At 41.4% G+C, this 26,850-nt stretch overlaps 1 protein-coding gene across 6 annotated transcripts in view; it reads right to left on the reverse strand.

Moving 5' to 3' along the window:
* The window catches only part of NPNT (nephronectin), a 144,420-nt gene that overhangs the window by 43,572 nt on the left and 73,998 nt on the right, over nt 1-26,850 (reverse strand). For all 6 annotated transcript variants that reach the window (XM_068231325.1, XM_068231300.1, XM_068231308.1 and 3 more), the window contains one exon: nt 12,624-12,716. In XM_068231325.1, coding sequence (XP_068087426.1) covers nt 12,624-12,716 — 93 coding nt within the window. The remainder of the gene's footprint in view (nt 1-12,623; nt 12,717-26,850) is intronic.

Below are 26,850 nucleotides of genomic sequence, written 5' to 3' on the forward strand. Positions count from 1 at the left end.
GCACTTAAATGATAATAAATAATGGTAAAGTAGCAGGAATTCAAAAGTAGTGATCCCGCTGAAAGAATACAAGGGGGAATAGTGGGTCATGTCAGTTAAAGCCTTGAATTGGGATATCCCTGGAGGCAGATGCAATTTTCCTATTTAATCGGAGTGCACATGATTGCTCATTTACTAAGCAGTCAGGTTAAATAGCAAGCTGCAGATCTGCAGTAGTGAATAATGGTGCCACCATCCTTGCTATGTCATAAGTCATGGGTTAAGGCTACAAGAGGGACTGAACAAAAGTACAAAAAAATTAACTGTTAACTGGATTTGGTTATTCAGTTACAACATCTGTGATGGCTTTTTATTAACTTCAGCTGAATTAAATCAATTACTTGATGTTTACTAACCATGAAAGTAAAAAGTATAACAGACTGTCTTTAGGCAAATTGATCATTACTATTTATTTTCCGATAAGAAATTGATTGGTCAGAAAAGCAAGAACATTATACACATATGTCCAATGCTTTCTTCAACTGATTTGTTATTTTCAACAATTTCCTGCAGGTACCTGTATATTTTGATCAGTCAGCTGTATATGTTTATGCAACAAGTCCAAGACTGATCAATATTTGCCAGCGTGTCTGATCACAAAATGACCAATGGAACAGTTGTTTCCAATTGGTCTGCAGCAGAAATTATTTCTGACCAATGCGGAACATGATCATTTTGATTGTTCATCAATAAAGTGGTGTGGCACATAATAAAGAAGGGCCAAGACAATTCAACATTTTAGATCTCTTGATTATACATCAGGGTAGCTCTACAAATGCTAGACTCACACGTCAGTGTGTAGCACTCTTTAAATTTGGTGAAAGAATTCTCATTAAGACTATGTTCATAGTGGTTCCCCAGACAATATAATCACATTGCTAACACAATTCAATTACATTGTAATGCTGCATTCATATCGGTGCTTTGAGACGGATCAGTCAGGCGTAATGTGATGCATACATTGCGTTTCTGCATAAACCGAGCGTGGCAGTGAATCATACTTTGTAAATACTGTATGTTCCACTGTATGCGTTACAATGCATGCATAAAGTGCGATGTGACTTTTACCCAAGTTTGTGACCCTGTTTTTCCATGGAACGCAATGCAAGTACTTGCTGTGATCGCAACCTCAGGGCTCATTCACACTATGAGCGTTTGCAGGTTTTTTTAACGTGCTGGCGATTTTAGAAATTGCCCCAAAAGCGCTTGTACAATGATTCCCTATGAGAGTGTTCACATGTAAGCGTTTTGATTTCATTGAAATTGCAAACGCGATACATGTACCATTTTCTCAGCGCTTTGGCTCAATGGAAGGTATAGGGAAATCGCTTTGTATAGCAATTTCCTGAGCGCTTTTATGAATAAATACATTGGCCTCAATTCACTAAGCTTAACTCCTGTCTTTAATAACTCTTCTGGGCTGTTTTACAGTTATCACAATTATATCACCATGGTGATACCTGTAAAACAGCTCAGAAGAGTTATTAACTATTTGACATTCCTGGACGTGAAACTCACGTCCAGGAAGCCATGTGCGCTCCTGCGCGTCCACGTGGCCGATCGCGCGCGTGCACGCGCGCTCCCGGCCGGCGGTTTGTTAGCCAGTGAATCAGTGAATCGGGCAACGGTGCCCGATCACTGATTCCTCTCCCCCGCAGAAAAAGCGACAGCTTCTCTCGGAAGCTACGCTTTTTCTGCTTCCTATGTCGCTCTAAGCGTACGTGGTACGCTTAGAGTGACGTCACTGTAAACAACTCATGGCTGCCATCTTGTGGCCAAAAAGTAAACTACATCTAAATGTTAAATAAAAATAAAAATACACATATATTTACAAAAAAAAATACAATTTCAATCCCACCCTCCCAAAAATATCCACATAAAATGTTTAATTAAAAAAAAACAAAAAACATTACAATAAAAAAAAAAAAAAAACACAAATATTTACCTAAGGGTCTAAACTTTTTAAATATCTATGTAAAGATGAAATATTTCTTTTTTTTATTATTATAAGCTTGTAACTAGTGATGAATGCAAAACGGAAAAAATGCACTTTTATTTCCAAATAAAATATTGTCGCCATACATTGTGATAGGGACATAATTTAAATGGTGTAATAACCGGGACAAATGGGCATATACAATACGTGGGTTTTAATTATGGAGGCATGTATTATTTTAAAACTATAATTGCCGAAAAGTGAGAAATAATGATTTGTTTCCGTTTTTTTCTTATTCTTCCTTTTAAAATGCATTTACAGTAAAGTGGCTCTTAGTAAAATGTACCCCCCAAAGAAAGCCTAATTGGTGGCGGAAAAAACAAGATATAGATCAGTTCATTGTGATAAGTAGTAATAAAGTTATAGGCGAATGAATGGGAGGTGAACATTGTTCGGATGCATGAAGCGAAAAACGACTGAATGCGAACTGGTTAAAGACAGGAGTTAAGCTTAGTGAATTGAGGCCAATGTATTTATTAATTTCTGGGATAAAGAGTTCACTTCCTGACTGACATCAGGAAGTGAATAAACAAATCACTCTGCAAAAAAAGCACTTAAAAAAGCGCTTTTCTAAGTGCAAAGCGCAGGGAAAGGCGCTTAAAAAACTCTCAATAAATCACTCAGCGCTTATGACAGAGCTGGCGATTTATAATGTGAACATAGCCTTAGAGGTTGTGTTATTACAGTCTCATGCACTGTAGTAACAAATTGCAGAATTGTAATTAAAAATGCAGGGTGTGCTACTTGTACAACAATTCCCCAACCGCATATTTACTAACCTTCTAGCTATCCTGACTAAATGTTCTGACAGTTACAAACTTATCTCCTAATAAAATACTTTTTTAACGAACTCCGATCATATTTGGAGGGCTTAACCACTTGAGGACCGTGGGCTTTACCCCCCTTAAGGACCGGCCACTTTTTTTCGATTCAGACCACTGCAGCTTTCACGGTTTATTGCTCGCTCATACAATCTACCACCTAAATGAATTTTGGCTCCTTTTCTTGTCACTAATAAAGCTTTCTTTTGGTGCTATCCGATTGCTCCTGCGATTTTTACTTTTTATTATATTCGTCAAAAAAGTCATGAATTTTGGCAAAAAAATGTTTTTTTTTAACTTTCTGTGCTGACATTTTTCAAATAAAGTAAAATTTCTGTATACATGCAGCGCGAAAAATGTGGACAAACATGTTTTTGATTAAAAAAAACCCATTCAGTGAATATTTATTGGTTTGGGTAAAAGTTATAGCGTTTACAAACTATGGTGCAAAAAGTGAATTTTCCCATTTTCAAGCATCTATGACTTTTCTGACCACCTGACATGTTTCATGAGGGGCTAGAATTCCAGGATAGTATAAATACCCCCCAAATGACCCCATTTTGGAAAGAAGACATCCCAAAGTATTCACTGAGAGGCATAGTGAGTTCATAGAAGATATTAATTTTTGTCACAAGTAAGCGGAAAATGACACTTTGTGACAAAAAAAAAGTTTCCATTTCTTCTAACTTGCGACAAAAAAAAATGTGGGGTGTTTACTGTCCTCGCATTTTGGGGGGTGCTAATTTGTAAGCACCCCTGTAAAGCCTAAAGGTGCTCATTGGACTTTGGGCCCCTTAGCGCAGTTAGGCTGCAAAAAAGTGCCACACATGTGGTATTGCCGTACTCACGAGAAGTAGTATAATGTGTTTTGGGGTGTATTTTTACACATACCGATGCTGGGTGGGGGAAATATCTCTGTAAATGACAATTTTTTAATTTTTTTTACACACAATTGTCACACAATTATTTTTTGTCACAAGTTAGCGGAAAATGACACTTTGTGAAAAAACACAATTAAAATCAATTTCCGCTAACTTGTGACAAAAAATAAAATCTTCTATGAACTCACCGTACTACTAACAGAATACCTTGGGGTGTCTTCTTTCTAAAATAGAGTCATTTGTGGGGTTCCTATACTGTCCTGGCATTTTAGGGGCCCTAAACCGTGAGGAGTAGTCTTGAAACAAAATTTCTCAAAATGACCTGTGAAATCCTAAAGGTACTCATTGGACTTTGGGCCCCTTAGCGCAGTTAGGGTGCAAAAAAGTGCCACACATGTGGTATCGCCGTACTCGGGAGAAGTAGTACAATGTGTTTTGGGGTGTATTTTTACACATACCCATGCTGGGTGGGAGAAATAACTCTGTAAATGGACAATTGTGTGTAAAAAAATCAAAAGATTGTCATTTACAGAGGTATTTCTCCCACCCAGCATGGGTATGTGTAAAAATACACCCCAAAACACATTATACTACTTCTCCCGAGTACGGCGATACCACGTGTGGCACTTTTTTGCACCCTAACTGCGCTAAGGGGCCCAAAGTCCAATGAGTACCTTTAGGATTTCACAGGTCATTTTTGTTTCAAGACTACTCCTCACGGTTTAGGGCCCCTAAAATGCCAGGGCAGTATAGGAACCCCACTAATGACTCAATTTTAGAAAGAAGACACCCCAAGGTATTCCGTTAGGAGTATGGTGAGTTCATAGAAGTTTTTATTTTTTTGTCACAAGTTAGCGGAAATTGATTTTAATTGTTTTTTTTTTCACAAAGTGTCATTTTCCGCTAACTTGTGACAAAAAATAAAATCTTCTATGAACTCACCATACTCCTAACGGAATACCTTTGGGTGTCTTCTTTCTAGAATGGGGTCATTTGTGGGGTTCCTATACTGCCCTGGTATTTTAGGGGCCCTAAACCGTGAGGAGTAGTCTTGAAACCAACAATGTCGCAAAATGACCTGTGAAATCCTAAAGGTACTCATTGGACTTTGGGCCCCTTAGCGTACTTAGGGTGTAAAAAAGTGCCACATATGTGGTACCGCCGTACTCAGGAGAAGTAGTATAATGTGTTTTGGGGTGTATTTTTACACATACCCATGCTGGGTGGGAGAAATATCTCTGTAAATGACAATTGTTTGATTTTTTTTACACACAATTGTCCATTTACAGAGAGATTTCTCCCACCCAGCACGGGTATGTGTAAAAATACACCCCAAAACACATTATACTACTTCTCCTGAGTACGGCGATACTACATGTGTGACACTTTTTTGCAGCCTAGGTGCGCTAAGGGGCCCAACGTCCTAATCACAGGTCATTTTGAGGCATTTGTTTTCTAGACTACTCCTCACGGTTTAGGGCCCCTAAAATGCCAGGGCAGTATAGGAACCCCACAAGTGACCCCATTTTAGAAAGAAGACACCCCAAGGTATTCCGTTAGGTGTATGGCGAGTTCATAGAAGATTTTATTTTTTGTCACAAGTTAGTGAAAAATGACACTTTGTGAAAAAAAAAAAAAAATCAATTTCCGCTAACTTTTGACAAAAAATAAAATCTTCTATGAACTCGTCATACACCTAACGGAATACCTTGGGGTGTCTTTTTTCTAAAATGGGGTCAGTTTGTGGGGTTCCTATACCGCCCTGGCATTTTACGGGCCCAAAACCGTGAGTAGTCTGGAAACCAAATGTCTCAAAATGACTGTTCAGGGGTATAAGCATCTGAAAATTTTGATGACAGGTGGTCTATGAGGGGGCGAATTTTGTGGAACCGGTCATAAGCAGGGTGGCCTTTTAGATGACAGGTTGTATTGGGCCTGATCTGATGGATAGGAGTGCTAGGGGGTGACAGGAGGTGATTGATGGGTGTCTCAGTGGAGGTTAGAGGGTAAAATAGATGCAATCAATGCACTGGGGAGGTGATCGGAAGGGGGTCTGAGGGGGATCTGAGGGTTTGGCCGAGTGATCAGGAGCCCACACGGGGCAAATTAGGGCCTGATCTGATGGGTAGGTGTGCTAGGGGGTGACAGGAGGTGATTGATGGGTGTTTCAAGGTGTGATTAGAGGGGGGAATAGATGCAAGCAATGCACTGGCGAGGTGATCAGGGCTGGGGTCTGAGGGTGTTCTGAGGGTATGGGCGGGTGATTGAGTGCCCTAGGGGCAGATAGGGGTCTAATCTGATGGGTAGCAGTGACAGGGGGTGATTGATGGGTAATTAGTGGGTGTTTGGAGGAGAGAACAGATGTAAACACTGCACTTGGGAGGTGATCTGATGTCGGATCTGCGGGCGATCTATTGGTGTGGGTGGGTGATCAGATTGCCCGCAAGGGGCAGGTTAGGGGCTGATTGATGGGTGGCAGTGACAGGGGGTGATTGATGGGTGGCAGTGACAGGGGGTGATTGATGGGTGATCAGTGGGTTATTACAGGGAAGGACAGATGTAAATAATGCCCTGGCGAATTGATAAGGGGGGTCTGAGGGCAATCTGAGCGTGTAGGCGGGTGATTGGGTGCCCGCAAGGGGCAGATTAGGGTCTGATCTGATGGGTAACAGTGACAGGTGGTGATAGGGGGTGATTGATGGGTAATTAGTGGGTGTTTAGAGGAGACAATAGATGTAAACACTGCGCTTGGGTGGTGATCTGATGTCGGATCTGCGGGCGATCTATTGGTGTGGGTGGGTGATCAGATTGCCCGCAAGGGGCAGGTTAGGGGCTGATTGATGGGTGGCAGTGACAGGGGGTGATTTATGGGTGGCAGTGACAGGGGGTGATTGACAGGTGATTGACAGGTGATCAGTGGGTTATTACAGGGAAGCACAGATGTAAATATTGCACTGGCGAATTGATAAGGGGGGTCTGAGGGCAATCTGAGCGTGTAGGCGGGTGATTGGGTGCCCGCAAGGGGCAGATTAGGGTCTGATCTGATGGGTAACAGTGACAGGTGGTGATAGGGGGTGATTGATGGGTGATTGATGGGTAATTTGTGGGTGTTTAGAGGAGAGAATAGATGTAAACACTGCGCTTGGGTGGTGATCTGATGTCGGATCTGCGGGCGATCTATCGGTGTGGGTGGGTGATCAGATTGCCCGCAAGGGGCAGGTTAGGGGCTGATTGATGGGTGGCAGTGACAGGGGGTGATTGATGGGTGATTGACAGGTGATTGACAGGTGATCAGTGGGTTATTACAGGGAAGGACAGATGTAAATAATGCCCTGGCGAATTGATAAGGGGGGGGTCTGAGGGCAATGTGAGCGTGTAGGCGGGTGATTGGGTGCCCGCAAGGGGCAGATTAGGGTCTGATCTGATGGGTAACAGTGACAGGTGGTGATAGGGGTGATTGATGGGTGATTGATGGGTAATTAGTGGGTGTTTAGAGGAGAGAATAGATGTAAACACTGTGCTTGGGTGGTGATCTGATGTCGGATCTGCGGGCGATCTATCGGTGTGGGTGGGTGATCAGATTGCCCGCAAGGGGCAGGTTAGGGGCTGATTGAAAAAAAAAATGTATTGGTAAGGTCAGAGTACAATAGCAAAAAGAAGGGGACTTGGCTTGACAGCTATCCACAGAGTAAAGGAATGTTTAGTTGTGGGAATTGTACTGTATGTAAATATGTAGAGAGGACAAAAACATTTAGAAATGCGAGTAATACTAAACAATATGAAATTAGGGATTTAATAACGTGTACAACAGAAAGGGTGGTCTACAGTATTGAGTGTCCCTGCGGATTACTGTACATTGGGAAAACAAAACGAAGATTAGGAAAACGTATTGGGGAACACCTGACGAACATTGATGAAGCAGATAAAGATAGTCTGTTGGGACAACACTTTAAGGACTTCCATGGTGGAAAACCAAAGGGATTACGTTTTAAGGGAATATTGAAGCAAAAGATTCCCAATAGGGGGGGTGACATTGAGAACGAACTATACAAAATAGAGACCACCTGGATTTATAGACTGGGCACGAGAATTCCGTATGGACTTAATACAGATCTGAATCTAGTTTATTTCTTGCAAAAAGGTCTAATACACAACAAGGAGAATGAAGTGCACTGTGGACAGAAATAACGAAACTGAGTTTAAACCAGTTTGGTATGACTTTTTATTGAGATATGATAGAAAATGAGAAAGTGATACAACCATGATTCAAGAGCTATACTGCAAAGATTGAAAAAGATTGGAAGAAGAAATGATATAGATTGACTCAGGAAAAGGAATTTGTATCCGTGTAAATACAAGGGGGAGTTTCTGATCAATATGAAAGAATGTTTTATGCATGAGGAGGTGGACCGATGCTCGGCCCGCCCAGCCATTTGTTAAGATAAGAAGGCCGTCACTGCACTATCCCACAACCCTCTACTGCTTTGAGAAAGCCCCGGTGGGAGGGGCGAAACGCGTCAGCAGGAGGGAGGAACAGGAGTGAGCGCTCACGTGACCCCAAGCCGGCTGGAGACACGAACGCATGCGCAAGAGCAGCAGGTTACCGAGGGAGCCCCGCGGACCAGTAAGGACAAAGTCTGGACGCCAGCACAGCCGAGATGGTGATGGCAGAAGCTCGCTGTATCAAGCTTGAGCACTGCTGAAAGCTGGGATACATCAGCCGAACCTTGGAGCGGGAGGCTCCTTCCCTGGAACCGAAGGTCTCAATACAAACGGGAGCAGTGAGTAAATGTATGACAGCTTGGCGTCAGCCATACACGCTAAATCTATCTCCCAGCTACAGCCCCAACGCAATGCACTGGTTACCTTATTGAGCAATACTTCAACATCGTAGACCTAGATTGTTAGAGTTGTTGATACACGGAATCCGTATTGTCCGGAATTGAGAGACAGTTTGGTATCACTCCTGCACACAGGTCTTATACACGGAATATGCCCACTAGTAACTATGCACAAAGTGTTCATCAACTGCTGATAACTACATCATTTTGAGTACCTACGTTTTTGTTGCAGCTGCTTTTTGAGGCCTCTGAGGTGTGCGTCGGTGGCGGGTCCACACATGGTCAGACCAGGACGGTGGCAGACACCATATGCATAAGCTGAGGCTGGGCGATGGTGTTGTGCATTGACTGCATGGTGACCAGTGGAACATTGTAAGGGAGCGCTCCCTCCTGTTCTTATGTGGTTTTAATGTGTTTTAATGGAGTTTACCCAGCTGTGGATTGATCCATCCTTTTGTACCAATAAAGATTGTTATATGCACATGTAGGACTCTCTGGATTTATATATTTTTGGGCTGATTGATGGGTGGCAGTGACAGGGGGTGATTGATGGGTGATTGACAGGTGATCATAGGGGATAGATGCATACAGTACATGGGGGGGGGTATGAGGGGGGGGTCTGGGGAGAATCTAAGGGGTGGTGGGGGGGGGGGGGTGATCAGGAGGGGGCAGGGGGGGGGGAAATAGCGTTGACAGATAGTGACAGGGAGTGATTGATGGGTGATTAGGGGGTTGATTGGGTGCAAACAGGGGTCTGGGGGGTGGGCAGAGGGGGTCTGAGGGGTGCTGTGGGCGATCTGGGGCAGGGGGGGGCGAAATCAGTGTGCTTGGGTGCGACATAGGGTGGCTGCAGCCTGCCCTGGTGGTCCCTCGGACACTGGGACCACCAGGGCAGGAGGCAGCCTGTATAATACACTTTGTAAACATTACAAAGTGTATTATACACTTTGTATGCGGCGATCGTCGGGTTAACATCCCGCCGGCGCTTCCGTATGGCCGGCGGAATGTTGCGGCGAGTGAGCGGAGACAGGCGCCGGCGGATGATCGCGTCACGGATGACGCAATCGCTCCGCCCATGCCCCTACAAGGACCGCCGCCATTTGTCAATAAGGCGATCCTTGCGGGGTCCACTTCCCGGCCGCCAATCGTCAATACGGCGGTCGGGAAGTGGTTAAAATGTTCTCCACTCAAGAAAACCCCCAGTAAGGCCTTGTCAGCAGAAATGGCATAGAGGTGGCACACTCACTGTATGTCAGCTGCTGTGTTACAGAGGTGCAAATAACTGGAGGAATCTGGCATCGTTGTGGTACAGGACAATTCCCCACCCACCACTATAATATCTGAGCAGACATCAACCACTTGCCAGATGTTAAATGCAAGAGATTTGCATGAGGTTGTTCGGCAACTATCAGCTACCAGTCCCAGGCACGCATGTGAAGTGAACTAGACCTAAATAAGGGTCAACTATATTTTTGACTACAGAGAGTGTATGGGGGTATTGGGCAGTGTCTGTTTCCTCATGCAGACACCTGCTGGAAAACAAAGTGGCCATTCACTATTCAATCGCAGAAATAGATTAGCATATTCCCTGAAAATCAGTCAGGATGCAGGGTTTATTTCACTGCTTAGTAACCCCTTTACCTTTCTACTGATCAATAAAGTGACACCCATCCCAGTTAATAAAAATGATGTATCTTATGTAAAAGGGCTTTACATTAAACTTGTTATAAAAAATTAAATAAACATGGAGGCTACCATTGCTAACCTTCTTCTTAAAATGGTAGTGTCTGTATGTGATTCAGGTGAGTTACTTTGTATATTTATTTATAATACGATGAGCCTAACAGCTGGGAACTTATGTTTTTCAATGAGCTCTGCAATGGCAACCTCCATGTTTCTCTCATGATTGACATGCAGCTTAAATCTCATTTATCTTCCTTTTTTATAGACCCATTTGATAAGGTATTTTTAGATGCAGTTGTGTTGCTAAAACTGTAAGAAAAAGATATTACTGTGGTACAGAAACTGATACAAAGTCCAACATCTGTTGCTTGATATTCGTCAGTTTATTTCTTTTTCCGCCAAGAACATAGTTTGCTATTTATCAAGCCATCAGCAAGGGATCACTGAAAACCTTCACACACCAAAGGAAAAATGCTTGGATTGTGCGAATGCATAAACACAGGCATATCTCATAAATACACAACAGCACAGTCCTCATCTATCCTAGACTCTGGGAATACCTATGGATGCACCACACTGACCCAGTGATCAATGTAGTATGTCTACTGGCTCCCTTTTCTGTTTTATACATGAGTGTTGACGGCAGGATATTTAAATTAGTTTACTAGACTTTTCCCTCTAAGGGCCCATTTCCACTACTGCGGAAACCGGGCCGAATCAGCAGTTTCCCCGCAGGTGAATCGCGCAGGGAAACTCTGGCATAGGTACGTAATAGAGCCGCCGGCCAAATCGCTTGCGCTAGCGATTCGGCCGGCTTTTCCATCCGCAGTTGTGCGGGAGGCTGCGAATCCCATAGCCGTGCATGGCACAGCTGATGGAATTCGTCAGCGTAACCACAGATCCGGAAGTGCCGTCACGCGTCTCGTAGATGTGTGGGGCTGCAGTGGAAGCGGGCCCCCAATCTACCAAAGGCAGCTGTAGTATATTACGAACCTCTCACTTTCTCACAGATAAAGAACTAAACACACGCCCATATTCAATTAACTTTTTCTATTGTAAAATGCTTAAAAGTTATTTTAAAAAGAATATGAAAATTATATCCTAGGAGATAACTCAGGAGAAAAAGTACCTGAAATTTGGTGAAAAACTACTACCAATTTTATTTAGGAGTATTTTTTTTGCTTGCTGGGGTTTTAAAGGGCATTTTATGACAAGATGTGAAAATATCACCTAGGAGAAAACTCAGGAGATAATGTGAATTGCATATGGGCCACAGAATTCATCTGTAATGACCAAACTCACAGAAGTTTGCTTTTTCACCCACTAGATATTAGTAAATGCCCTTTAAGAAGGGGCAGACCTACCATGAAGCCACCTGAATCACGTGATTCGGGCGCAAATCTAGGTGGCGGGTTTGGACAAACAGTTTGGGCCACCTGGCGCCTACCTCCTCTCCGCTTTCCTGCCCACCTTCCTGGTACACACACTCCCCGAATCCTGCTGGCACCAGACTGGCCAATCACAGCCACTCACTGCTCTTTTTCCTAACTGGTGCCTCTGGTCTCGTGGGCGGGACCATGGCACGATCATTGGTTCAATCACTGCAAAGTTTGCCTCAGGCAGCAGAAAGTCTAGAACTTGCCTATAGGCCCCTCATAGAATACAGATACACTAATTGATTTCTTCTATTTACAAATAGGGTAATGCTCTGGAGTCTGGACATGCTTTTTTAGCCTTGTTAAGAGCAACTCCAAGATAGGCAGTTAAAGAGACACTGTAGTGACATATAGAAGAAAAAAAAATAGTAGTAGTAAATAATTCAGGATATCCACTTTACATTAATTATCCTGGTTTCAGCATCAGAAACGCTTGCTATATCTATATATAGCCATATGTTGCCCTGCCCTCACAGTGATGTTCAGCCTAGGCTGTTTAGATCTGCAGAATTCTCCTCCCAGAGCAGATCAAGTGTTTCGGCTCTCTTTCACAGTAATAAACATTCTGCAGTGATGCACCTAACAGCAGTAAAAATGTCGCCCTCTGTGATAAATATAAGAATGTAAATTGGGGATAAGAAAGATTTTATCATGTGAAAGCATTGCAATCTGAAAGCTTACAGCCCATCCAATTTTAAATACTTTTCATTCAATTTATGAAATGATTGTGCTAGATCTAGTTGGCAGTGCATCCGTTTATCAGGTTTATGGCTGAAAAAGGCACTTTCCTATCGTCAGGCGTCCGATGAGTGGAAGCTTATGTGAAACAATTTGAGAATACTTGGTTGCAAATACTTAGCACTGCAAAAATATACATAATAAAACAAAGGTATGTAAGTGACAGAATATAAATAAGCATACAATACCTTGATTGCAGGTCTTTCCGGTGTATCCAGGATGACATTTACACTTATTGGGACCTATACAATCCCCGTGCTTACATGGTGGCTGGCAAACGGCTACAAGAAGAAAATATACACAGTTTAAAATGTAATTATACAGAGAAACAGTTAAATCATAGTTAACTATGGAGATAAATTCTAATAGAAACAACTTGATCTCCGTTTCTAAACCTATGCTTGCATAGTGAATTATTTCCAATAAAAATAATTAATTTCTACAATGCTGATGCTCTGAAATTCAGGTTTACAGGCAAAAGGAAAAAGCACATAAAAAGCTCTGAAAATCTGTGTATGAAGCTGTGTAACTATCAAAAGAGTTACTTCACCTAGAGAAATAATTCAATCAAATGTTACGTACATACAGTTGTGAAATTTCTATAGATGTGAGCACACAATTCTAGACCGTTAGAAGCCTGGAAACACCGTACAAAACATTTTTTTAAAGCTATTAAGGTTGTTACAATCTTCTGCACTCTACAAAAAATTTTATTTGCTGCTGTGTTTATGTTGAGATAGATACAGATATTAAATTAGAGTAATTCTGGCAATGATAACCCATTAAGAGGGTTATTAATGTTCCTAGAGGTGAACTTAAATGCTTGAGGCATTCCTCTACAGCTCTTGAAGTGGTTACGTGCAGCCATCTGTAATTCTCATCTGAGCTACAGATGCAATAAACACGGCCAATCAGGAACCTGACATAGAGCCCTCCACTATTTCTTAGAGGCACAGAGATACACCAAGCCAGGCTCTTCTGGAAACCAGCCTCCCACAATCATACAGCTTCACCCTGCAGAGGGTTTATTTATTTGTGTACGTATTTATATAGCGCCAACCTATTACGCATCACTGTACAGAGTATATAATGTCTTGTCGCCAACTGTCCCTCAGAGGGGCTCACAATCTAGTTCCTACCATAATCATATGTCTATGTATGTATCGTGCAGTGTATGTAACGTAGTCTCGGGCCAATTTAGGGGAAGCCAATTAACTTATCTGTATGTTTTTGGTATGTGGGAGAAAACCAGAGTGCACAGAGGAAACCCATGCAGACACGGGGAGAACATACAAACTCCTTGTAGATGTTGACCTGGCTGGGATTTGAACTGGGGCCCTAGCACTGCAAGGCGAGATCGCTAACCACTACGCCCCGGTGCTGACCATGGTTGGCCAACTAGCACTTATAGTCAGCCTAGCATCTGCAGAGCACTGTCTCCTTAAACAGTACAATGTCAGCTGAAACAAGACCTACTGTCAATGTGCGTGTAGCAATGTAGTGGAGAATGGAACACTGCTATAGTCATCCAGCACTACCTGATATTTGGCTGAAAGAATCACTCTTGCAGCTGCCAGACATTAAAAGTGGAAGGCATTGGCCATCACTTCACATCATTGTATGAAAGTGGGTATCTGTATTCTACAGAAAGGAAAAAAAAAGACTCTGAAGAAGGAGTATTGGCTGAAAGCTTACTCGTTTTCTTTTAAAGAGACTCCGTAAAACAAAAAATTGCATCCTGTTTTTTATCATCCTACAAGTTCTAAAAGCTATTCTAAGGTGTTCCGGCTTACTGCAGCACTTTGTACTATCACAGTCTCTGTAATAAATCAATGTATCTTTCCCTTGTCAGACTTGTCAGCCTGTGTCTGGAAGGCTGCCAAGTTCTTCAGTGTTGTGGTTCTGCTTTGCACTCCCCCCTCAGGGGGGAAAGAAACACACAAGTGATCTCTTGAGATTCAAAAGGAATGCTGTATACAGCCTGCTTGTGTATGGATGTATTTTCTATGTGTGGACATACTGTACATCAACCTACTTCTGTTTTGGTGACCATTTTGTCTGTTTATAAACAAACTTTTTAAAACTGTTTTTAACCACTTTTAATGCGGCGGGGAGCGGCGAAATTGTGACAGAGGGGAATAGGAGATGTCCCCTAACGCACTGGTATGTTTACTTTTGAGCGATTTTAACAATACAGATTCTCTTTAAGTCAGTCAATAAATGGCATCATCCTGATTCAAACAACCTGCTTTACCAGTATTCTGTAAGCCTAGTCAGGTTGGGACCTCTTTCCTTACTGTGTTATGTTTTCACAGTGTTCCTATCACATTTGTAATGTACACCACTTACAAATGTATGCTGCAGTACTGCATAATATGTTTGTACTTTATAAATAAAAGCTTGTTTGTGCTTTAAAGCCCTAGTTCACCCTCTTAGATTTTTCAGCAAGTATAGATGTATAGGGGACTATGGTATTGCTAACACAATTTCATATTTGATGCAGCTATTCCTTTCTATGCACGAAGACCTCACCTGACCCCACCCAGGTGGGTTAGCTCAGCACTCAGGTGAAGGAGCTGGTGTAACCTCCCAGTTCCTTCCCTATTTACCTTGTGTGGAGGAAGATAGGCTGGAGGAGGGGTTTGAATAGAACAGGGACTAACCAAGCTTTTAGTCACCATTGTAAACTAGCCATGATGAAAAAAATTGTTTTTACAAGCTGATGCAAATTTGGTCACAAATGTTATGCATATCGAAACTGAAGCAATCAAATGTAGTTGCAGTCCATTGTGACAGGTCTAGTATTAATCTGCAATCAAATTTGCTTCAAATCGTAACATTTGCCTTGATCATTTATTTGGCAACTCAAGTAAGGGTCTGAGCCCACTAACACTAAAATGTTGACCAAAATCAGCAGTTGTGAAACTGGAGTGGCAGTTTCAACTGGGAATATAAAAGCTGTAGATCATGATGTGTGACAAAACCATAAGAAGCAGGCAACCTTGTGCTGCACATCAAGGGAAGAGGTACCCAAGGAGGTATAAAACGGAGTTAAAATCAACTAAAATGAAATGAAAGAGGTGGCTTACCTCTAGATGACAATAAATTACGCAATAAAATAAATTTTATTAATAAAATATCTTTTATAGCATAAACCTGTATTATCTAGAGCCTAGGTTCTCAACGTGTGGTACGCGTACCCCAGGGGGTACTTCTGATGGTTCCAGGGGGTACACAGGCTTGATATGCTTAACCAAGAACAACAAATTTAGAGTTTTAGAAAATGATACACCTTATTTAATTAACACCAAATTAGTATTTTAGCTAATTAAAAGCAATAGTCAATGCTCAGAAAATTGTTTAGAACCAATTATCATGTACTACGATTAAATATACATTTGTCAAGGGGTACTTGTAATAATGTTTACTATGCTAGGGGGTACTTGATGAGTACAGGGTTGTAAAAGTGGTACCTACCAATAAAATGTTGAGAAACACTGATCTAGAGGCTTCACCGCTACAGTCCCCGAGCAATAGCCCCCCTGTCTCGCTTACCCGTCGAAACCCGCAGAGCCGTGATTGGTGAAAGAGAAGAAGATTTCCCTGAGCCAATCAAAGTGCCCATAAGCAAAGATCATGGCTTTAAAGAGAAGCCAATGGCCTTTGTTGTAAGAACACTGTCTCTGTCTCACAGAGACAGTGATTATGAGGACACCTAGTAATAAAAAGAAAATTACATACAAAAGTAAAAAAAAAAAAAAAAAAAAGCTACACCTACACTACATTTTTAATAAATTAATTAATACCTCTTCTACCCTATCTCCCCCCCCCCCCCCCCCGTTACCAAATTAAAACACTTGTTAAAAAAAAATGACAGCATAAATAGATAAATAGTTATGCTGGGGACTCCGCTTTCTTACAATGTATGTATATTTCTGTTATATTTGCATATATGGGGTTGTAATTAGTGACGGACACAAAACTAAAAAAATGCACCTTTATTTCCAAATATTGTCGCCATATATTGTACTAGGGGCATAATTTAAACGTAATAACCGTGACAAATGGGCAAATAACATACGTGGGTTTTAGTCACAGTAGCACATTTTATTTTAAAACTAGAATAGCTGAAAACTGAGAGATAAAGATTTTTTTTCAATTTTGTTTTCTTATTATTCCATTTAAAATGTATTTAGAATAAAATAATTCTTAGCAAAATGTACCACTCAAAGAAAGCCTGATTTGGTGGAGAAAAAAATAGGATATAGAACATTTCATTGTGACACGTAGTAATAAAGTAATTGGCAAATGAGAGGGAGGAGCGCTGACAGGTGAACATCGCTCTGGTTCGTAAAAAAACCCTTGGAGGTAAAGTGGGTAACCAGTTTTTTATACCTTCTTGGGTGCTTCTTTCCCCATTGTGCAGTTTCCCTCCATGTGAAGGGACTTTGCTCCCCTGTGGATTAGCCACAGTGAGTACCAGACCTTTGTAATAGAGAGCGACCATACCCAGAACATTTGGTAACACCTGAGTGGGGGGAGTCTGTGAATCTCCACAAGCTCTCTGCAAACTCCATAGTTGGGCAACCAACAGTGGTTGGTTGCCCTTCTTACAACCCATCCTTGGAAGTACCATTCTCCTTCACTCTTTTTCCATGTACTCAGTGACTTATTGCGCTATTTGGGCTCCAGTTGTCTCTGTGCTTTCTTTTCAAGGTGACGGGGCACCTCATCTCAACTTGTGCTTCACATAAACCGCTGGTGCCGAGAATAATAATAAAAATAATTTGCTTATTGCCCTTTGGTAAGATTATGAAATGGAAAATATTTAATGCATAAGTGAGGGGTGTGATTTCAAAGGTGCTAAGCTATTATTTTTTCACTGAGCAGTTAAACATTTAGTAGATATGCTCTTTATGACTGCTTTTGGTTGCAAGGGTTTCCACACAATTCTCTGCTCAGTTCTGGTTCAGTCATATGTGTAAGTTTGCAAATAAATCCCCATCACGTACCAGACTCCTTGTAAGGTGTTCCCTCACTGAACTGGAAGTGGGTGAGGGTTTCCTCCCACATCCCAAAAATATAAAGATAAGTTAATTAGGTTCCCCCTAAAAAAATTGCCCTAGACTATGCTGGATTTATAACTATGGTAGGGATTAGATTGTGATCCCCTCTGGGAGGGTCAGTTAAGTGACAAGACTATATAGTTTGTACAGCGTTGTGGAATATGTTGGAGCTATATAAATACTAAATAATAATAATACTAATAAAAAGTTAGCAGTAAAGCACTACACATTGCCACATTATTCAGATTTTAAAAAATTACTGGATTTTACATTTAAAAAGACAGTTGTTAACTATATATTTTTTTAAAATCTAATCCTACTGGTGGAAATGATCCAACTGTTTAGTGTCAATGCTGGAATAACACCATTGTAATAAGAATCTCACTTTAATGGGCATCAGATGGGCTACCTAGATATAGCTGGAAATATATACATATAGCTGAAAATATATTATCTCCAGTAAGTGGTAGTACTAATAAAAAAGGTCAAGCTTCTTGCAACTGCTAATATCCTCAGTTATGATTATTAAAGGGCTTTTTTGCAGCTTTCATCCAGGTAATCCAACTTTGATGGGAAAAAGTGTAGAACTGGTAGCAGACTGCAAAATAGGCTTGATTTACTTTCTTGGTGAAAACAGCTGGAGATCAACAGTTACATTAAATATGGTAGACAAGTATTTTATTAACCTCTGCAGCTATGTAAACAGTTCGATGCACTGCATCTTATTAACTGACATGCACTATGTACATTGTCTCTATGGCCTCAATTCACTAAGCTTAACTCCTGTCTTTAATAACTCTTCTGAGCTGTTTTGCAGTTATCACCATGGTGATATAATTGTGATAACTGTAAAACAGCTCTGAAGAGTTATTAAAGACAGGAGTTAAGCTTAGTGAATTGAGGCCAATGTCAGTACACAAGACTGGTTAGCATCTTAGGGAGCTATGAAGTAGCTTAAAAGATGTTCAAGCTAGATTAAAGGTATGCATTTGGTTCTTTAAAAACACCAAGAATAGAGGTTTTGCACTTGTATGTGTGGAAAACAGCTACATATTTTTGCTTGCATTACTCTGTACATCCCATGGGCTTGATTCACTAACCGGTGCTGAGCCTTACTACCCAGCGGGCGCAAACTACGGAGTTAAGTGGTTAGCGGCCACACATCTTGCACAGCGCCGCTCAGCGGCGTGCCGGTATTAGTGCGCGGTGCGACGATAACGTTACACCCGCCACCTTGTAGGCGCCCCCAAAGGTAGCGGGTGCGACGTTATCGTCGGACTGCGCACTAATAGCGGCTCACCATTCTGCGCGCGCACCGACCGGAGTAGAAGTAGCTTTGCGTGACTGTTAGTATGCGCAAAGCTACTTATGGGGCTCTAAGTGGCTTTTCACACTGGTGGTAACACTTAGTGCCGGTTAGAGAATCAAGCCCCATGTGTTTGTATGTTGAGCTAGTGTCCTTCCACAGTGATTTTTGGGAAAAAAAGCTGGTGTGTGAAACAATGCCTCAGGCTATTATTTTCCCGTATCCAAGAATTTACATTCTAATGCGCATTTGCATTGTGGGAAAACACATGCAAGGAGTTTAAAGTGTACCAGAGATCAATGGTATACAAGAATCGATACTTACCCAGGGCTTCCTCCTGCCTCATAAACACATGCGAGTCCCACGCCGTCATCCCGTGGTCTGCCGTTCAGCTGCGATGAGCCCCGGTAACTTGCTCAGTGATGTCATGCGCAGTAGACCCGAACTGACATCACTGAGCATGTTAAGGGGCTGATCGTGGCTGAACGGCAGACCACGGGAGGACGGTGTGGGACTCACATGTGTTTATGGGGCGGGAGGAAGCCCTGGATAAGTATCGATCTTTGTATACCGTTGATCTTCGGTTTCCTTTAACCACTTCACATCTGAGGGGTTTTACCCCTTTAGCACCAGAGCAATTTTCACCTTTCAGCGCTCCTTCCATTCATTCGTCTATAACTTTATCATTACTTATCACAATGAAATGAACTATATCTTGTTCTTTTCGCCACCAATTAGGCTTTCTTTAGGTGGGACATTATGCCAAGAATTATTTTATTCTAAATGTGTTTTAATGGGAAAATAGGAAAAAATGTGGGAAAAATGTATTATTTTTCAGTTTTCTGCCTTTATAGTTTTTAAATAATGCATGCTACTGTAATTAAAACCCATGAAATGTATTTGCCCTTTTGTCCCGGTTATAAACCCGTTTAAATTATGTCCCTATCACAATGTTTGGCGCCAATATTTTATTTGGAAATAAAGGTGCATTTTTTTCAATTTTGCGTCCATCCCTAATTACAAGCCCATAGTTTATAAAGTAACAGTGTTATACCCTCTTGACATAAATATTTAAAAAGTTCACTCCCTAAGGTAACTATGTATTTTTTTTAATTGTAATTATTTTTTTTAATTACAAAAAAGAAAAAATTGGGGAGTGTAGGAGGTAATGAGTCACAAGATGGCCACAGTGAGTTTTTGTTTATGTAACCTGCAAGCGTACAGGAAGTACGCTTGCAGGAAGAGTTAGGAAGCTGGGACACTGTTTTTTTCTCACAATGATCGCTGCTTCTCGTAGAAGCAGCTGATCATTGCGGGGGCCAGAGATCAACGAATGGGAAAGGTTTTTCCCGTTCATTGATCTCCGGGTGAGCAGGCGGTGGCGTGCACGAGCACGGGGGCGCGTGGACAGGCGAGCGGGAGCGCGGACAGCGGCGTCAGGTACGGATTTCTCCGTCCCTTGGTGGTAGCAGGGTGGAAAAAGGGACGGAGAAATCCGTACCGCTGGGAGTAAAGTAATTAAATGTGAACCCTGCCTAATAGTAACATAACAATGTGCTTCCAGTGCGGCTCCAGCTTCAAATTTTTAAGGGGGCACGATGGCTGGCTGGTGGTGCCCATTTAGGTGATCATAATCAATGATTGTACAGCGAGCTTTAGATATTTTTTTGCCTAACTCAAAATTTTGATCCTGTTCAGTGTACACTGCTGAAGCCTGGGATCCGTTAACTGTATGTTACAAAGCAGGGGGGCATTCATGCGTAAGTTCTAATTAATTAATACTGCGTGCAATATTTGGACCATCACTGCCAAATTTTGATTGGCAGCTTTGGTTCAAGTTTCATCTTTTATGGAATGAACAAATACTGTATGTGAATGATCAGAGTTTCTATATTACTATTTAATCTTAACCTGTAGCTCTTACGGAGAATTGACTGCCAATGTCTTTGGTAACCATCCAGGTAACTACATAACATTTTACAAGTTCTAAGTTTACAATAAGAGGATTGTGTAAAAGAATACACAGTTAATTATGGTGCTTTGAGAGTTTTCCTGGATGGAGCTGCTGGCAAATCTATGAAATGAGTGTTTATACACCTAGTAATGTTTATATGACTAATATAACTTGCCACTAAAAAACTTAAAGGCAAACCCTGGTTACTTATGATTTGATGTACTGTATCTCCGAATTATCATGTGATCATGTGCACTTATACATTTTGTATCTCAGGGAGGCTTTTGTCCTTATTTGCTAAAGATTAATTCATGTCCTTTTTTTCATTGAGATCAGAACAAATAAACGGGAAGTGTTAATGTACTACACATTTTTTCTTCTCCGAGGATTATTTTTATCCCTCTCATAACTTCTGCAAAGTGACCTTCTAATTTAAACAATCATTGCTAATATTCAAAGAAAGTTGTGAGTTTAAACTGTTCTATGTATTTTTTTTTTCATTTTCGATGTAATAATTACCCACTAATTAAGGTCTGTTGGATGTTGTAAGCATCAATATGTGTAACACTATGGGCTTGATTCACAAAAGAGTGCTAACTGTTAGCACGGCCGTTTTCGCACGAATTTTTGCATTGCGCGCGATCGCGAATTTTTGCGCGAAACGATAACGTTCTCACATGCAAACGAGAATGTTCTCGCAAAATCGATAGTTTTTGCCCGAAAATTCAGGTTTGCGCGCGAAAATGTTATCGTTTTGCGTGAAAATTCACGATCGCGCACAATGCGAAAATTCGCGCGAAAACGGCCGTGCTAACAGTTAGCACTCTTTTGTGAATCAATCCCTATATGAGAAGGCAATGTTTGTCAAGGTGAACCATCCAAAACAAAATCAATTTAATACTGTGGTGTTTCCTATTGTCATATGCAAAACTGCACACTAAAGAGGGTGGACAACTGATATGTAAAAGAAACTTCAGCATGTACCGTATATTTAGTGTATGACTGAACAAACTATGTGAATTAATAAGTTCTGTGGTTTTCTTCACAGTGTGCACAGCTTAAAGCGGACCCAAACCAAACATTTTTTTAAGTCAATATATTTAGTTGCACCACTCTGACACATACAAAGATAAATAAACACTCCTTCAAGCCTATGAGCATTTCAGTGCATGCTTTTCACCCTTCTCTTTTCCTAACTAGGGTTATACAGGTGGCAGCCATTACTTCTGAGCTTAATAGGAGGTTTTAGATCATGGGTGTGTTTGTCATCAGCTACCCTCCCTCACCGGGGCGTCGTCTATGTGAAATCTCACACAAGCTGAAATCACCTCCCCTGTGACATCATTAGTAGCAGCCTGTGTTTTGTTTTTGTCTCCTCCACCAGTCTGCCGGATTCTGTCCCAGCAATATGAAAGGAAGGGAGGGGTTCCTCCAATAAATGTAAAATATTTTATATTTGTCATCATGCAGCTGCAAAAAGGCTGCTATTTATTATTATAAGTTAGAAAATAGATTTTATTTCTGAAATCTTGTATTTTTAATTTGGGTCCACTTTAAGCTATGTCACACCTTAGATTCTTCTCAGCTGAAAATATCATTCATAAATATGAAGTGTTTATAGTTGTTGCCGGTTGCCGCTGGCTTACTTTTCTAAGATCTGTTAAAACAGATTATCTCTTACCCCCCAATACGTCTTACTATCTACAGGAGCGTCAACAGAGCTTTTCATAATGGGGTGCTTCTTCCATGTACCAACATAGTGCAGAACACACTTCATAGCTGGAATCCAAAAAGCAAACAAGCTTTAGAAGTCTTTCTTAGTGCTATGGATGAAAATCCCTTTTTTCCCCTCTCTCTCTTTCTTGTTTATTAGCTTGAACATGGATGAAAGTAAAGTGTAAAATTTACGCACTTGTCTGCAGTATAGATTAGTTTAAAATGTTGTCACAATATAATACTTAAAAACTCACCCGACTTTGCAGTACAGCACATACACTGGTACACACATTCATTTTTGTTTGGCCAGTTTTACCATCTCCATATAGTATGATTATTTACACAATCTTTTCGTAGTATTCAAAATCTGTTGGCCCTCATACTAAACAGAGGTGGCAAAATTGCCCTGTCATTGGCCAATCAAAATTGAAGGTTTGTACCTGGCTTTATAATAATAACAGTCTGAAACACACCTGAAACTACAGCTTATTGTGAATGTGGAATGAAAATAAGGCATGGTACACACTTTCAGTTATGATTGGCCAATCACTGACCAATTTTACCATCTCCATGTAGTTTTACCTACACAATCTGCTCATAGTAATCAATATCTGTTTATCCTCAAACTACATGGAAGTGGTAAAATTGGTCAGTGATTGGCCAATCATAGTCAAAAGTATGTGTTCCAGGCTTAAAGGGAACCTAAACTGAGAAGGATAGCGATTTACCTGGGGCTTCTAATGGTCGCCCGCAAACATCCTGTGCCCGCGCAGCCACTCACCGATGCTCCGGTCCCCGCCTCCGGTTCACTTCTGGAATTTCCGACTTTACAGTCGGAAAACCACTGTACCTGCACGGCCGTGTCCTCGCTCCCGCTGATGTCACCAGGAGTGTATTGCGCAGTCCCAGTATGGTCTGCGCCTGCGCAGTACGCCTAGTGACGTCAGTGGGAGAGAGGACATGGCTGTGCAGGTGCAGTGGTTTTCCGACTTTAAAGTCGGAAATTCCAGAAGTGAGCCGGAGGAGGGGAGCATCGGTGAGTGGCTGTGTGGGCACAGGATGTCTGCGGGGGACCATTAGAAGCCCCAGGTAAGTTCAACTCTTTTTACTACTACCCCCCCTACAGTAGTCCTTCAGATCAGGACGAGGAGCCAGGTGATACCCAGACATACTGCTGTCGTGTACTCCTATTCACTATTGCCTGATGAAGCGGGTTTAGGCCTGCGAAATGCATTGCGACGACCCCCTAGAGTATACCAATAAATCTACCTTTTTTGAATACACAGCTTGTTGTGTTTGCTTACAGGAGGTAAGTCCACCACTGCCTCCTAAGCACTTTTAAACATTTTAATAATTGCTTTTATTCTTTTGGCGCCTCTGTCCTTGCTTACGCTATACCTTCAGATCAGGTGATCTGACTGAAGTCAGACTGGATTAGCTGCATGCTTCTTTCAGGTATGTGATTCAGCTACTACTGCAGCCAAAGAGATCAGCAGGACTGCCAAGCCACTGGTATTGTTTAAAAGGAAACCTCCATAACAACCTCAGTTAAGGTTTTCTTTAAGTAGTGCAAATGACACTTTGTAAAATGAAAAACAAAACGTGTTTTTCAGCAAAGTACAAACTTGAATTGAATGCAAGTGCCTTTTTGTTATGAGGTCCAGAATGTTTGATGCAGTTATCGGTCTTAAGTCAATCAGCGCTATCCTATTCCATAGGTAAACTTAATAACATAATTTACACACCTTTCTAGATAAGTGTTTTTGGAGTAGCTCTGCTTGAAGATTAGATTATAGTCCAGCTTGAATAAACACTACAGTTCATAAAGTCATACAGTGAGATAAGCTGCCACTCTGATGAAAATGTAGAAATGGAGCAGACATGCAGTCTGTAAAGTATGATATGCCTTCTTTTGTTATATTCTATTTTTGTGTAGTAGAGGTAGAAGTAAAATACGACTTTCTTAATTTGACCTTCTACCAAAAGATCACAGTCTGCTAACACAATGGCAACACAAGAAGGAAGGTGATAATGACTCTAATGCAGGGCATGCATGGTTCGTTTCTGCCGCTCGATCGTTTTTGCCACTCGATTCTGCAGTTGATTCTCTTATCTTCCATTCATTTTACTTATCTTTTTCCATTCACTTCTATGAGAAATCGAGCAGCGACGATCGAACGGGAGATCGGACATGTCGAAAATCATCTATCGAGCCATCTATCGTCCTCAAAAACGAACAGTGTATTCCCAGCATTAAGGTTGCCGTTTTTACCACCTTAAAGAGGAACTCCGGTGAAAATAATGTAGTAAAAGAGTGCTTCATTTTTTACCATAATTATGTATAAATGATTTAGTCAGTGTTTGCTCATTGTAAAATCTTTCCTCTCTCCGATTTACATTCTGACATTTATTACATGGTGACATTTTTACTGTGGGCAGGTTATGTAGCTGCTCCTAGCTGTTTTGGCTGTTACAGACAGCTTTAAACAGCTATTTCCTGTCTGTGAACATTGTTACATTGTGGCAGTTTGCCCAGAGTACCGCGGTACTCAAAGCTTCTTGTGGGAGGGTTTTCAGCACAAAATCAGTCATACAGAGCCCCCTGATGGTCTGTTTGTGAAAAGCATTATATTTCTCATGTAAAATTGGGTATCAGCTACTGATTGGGATTAAGTTCAATTCTAGGTTGGAGTTTCTCTTTAAACGTTAAAAGGGCAAAACTGTAATGACAAGCTAATTAAAAAATTCTAGCTGTACAGGGCTTGGTATCAGTGACAGTCAAACTGGGCATTATGAGCAATGAGGACCGGTGATGCAGGAAAAATCCTGATCGCATAATTTATTCAAATGAAAAGATTGCGAGCGACTGTGACCGACAATGTCACACCGTGCATTTATTAATCATTTGACAGCTGTCACTATATGTGTTTTATGCCCCAGGCAATGGATACAGTGATCACCAGCAAGTAACAGGCAATTTTACTGTGAATATAATGAAACATCATTGCTAGCTCAAATATCTATAACAATAACATCTAAACATTATTTTTTCTTTTATTTTCATTGTAAAAAAGAAAGCAATATCCCCTTATCGTCTCCCTCGAGAGTTCCTCACCCCTTAACAGGACATGCAGGTTGGAGGCCCGGAGTATAGGCAGGCCCTACTCCCTGAGTCATGACAATCCACAAGGCTTTGATTACTGGGGGTACCTTGTGGAGAGAGGCATAAAATACTTTCCGCTCACAAATTATCCTTTCCCACCTAGACTCAAACAGAAGGAGGTTGTAACTGGATAAGGTGGGAAAGGGAACTTATGATGCTTAGAAATTATAATAAGCTGTCTCATGGGTTAAAGCAGGTTGCCAGTTCTAATATCAGAATGAGTTTTATTTCAGAAGAAGAAACGAAGATGAAGAATTTTGAAAGAGGTTAGCACTCTTGCAGCACTAGGGTCTCTAGTTCCAATCTCAACCAGAACACTGGGTAATCAGTTTCTCCCACATCTTCAAAATACACAGATGAGTAAAAGTGGTATAAAACTGACATCCCATTGAATAATAATAGTTTTAATAATAATTTTAATAATAAATAGTTTTATTATTAAATAGTTTTTATTAAATTATTATTTTATTAATAAATAGTTTTCCTACTTTTTATTACCCATACAGTTACCACGTTTGCTTTTCTGCACATGTAATATTAATGATTTACAAATTATAAGTGCCCAAAGTGCAGTTTAACTGCTTTGAAAGCTGTCATTGCATTTTATTGCATAGCCGCTGTATTTATATATTAACCTTCCTGGCGGTAACCCCGAACATAGTTCGGGGTAAGCCGCGCAGGAGGTTTTCTCAGGCCCCACTGGGCCGATTTACTCAATTTTTTTTTTGCTGGACGCAGCTAGCACTTTGCTAGCTGCGTCAGCACACCGATCGCTGCCGCCCCGCGCTGGATCGCCGCTATCCGTCGCGCCGCTGGCGCCAATGACGTCGCTGACGTCGGTGACGTTATCCCGCCCCGCCCCGTCGCCATGGCGACGGTGGAAGCCCTCCAGGAAATCCCGTTCTTTGAACGGGATTTCCTGATCGGAGATCGCTCGCTACATAATTTTAAAAAAAAAACGAAAAACTGCTGCGCTGCCTCCTGGCGGAAATAATCAAACCGCCAGGAGGGTTAAACTATATCTGGTGATCACTTCTCAGATCTCTCTGCTTCCCCTATGTGTTCAGTTCAGTTTCAGCACTGCTGCTAATGATTACTAATTGTAGCTGACAAAGGAATGTAAAAAAAAATGTCATCACCTCTTTGGATTAGGCAACAAGCTTTTCACTGAAGAAGAAAGTGCTGTGTTTAATTGTTTGAGTGCTGTTTT

This window comes from Hyperolius riggenbachi, chromosome 1 (assembly GCF_040937935.1).
Source record: "Hyperolius riggenbachi isolate aHypRig1 chromosome 1, aHypRig1.pri, whole genome shotgun sequence".
NCBI classification, from domain to species: Eukaryota; Metazoa; Chordata; class Amphibia; order Anura; family Hyperoliidae; genus Hyperolius; species Hyperolius riggenbachi.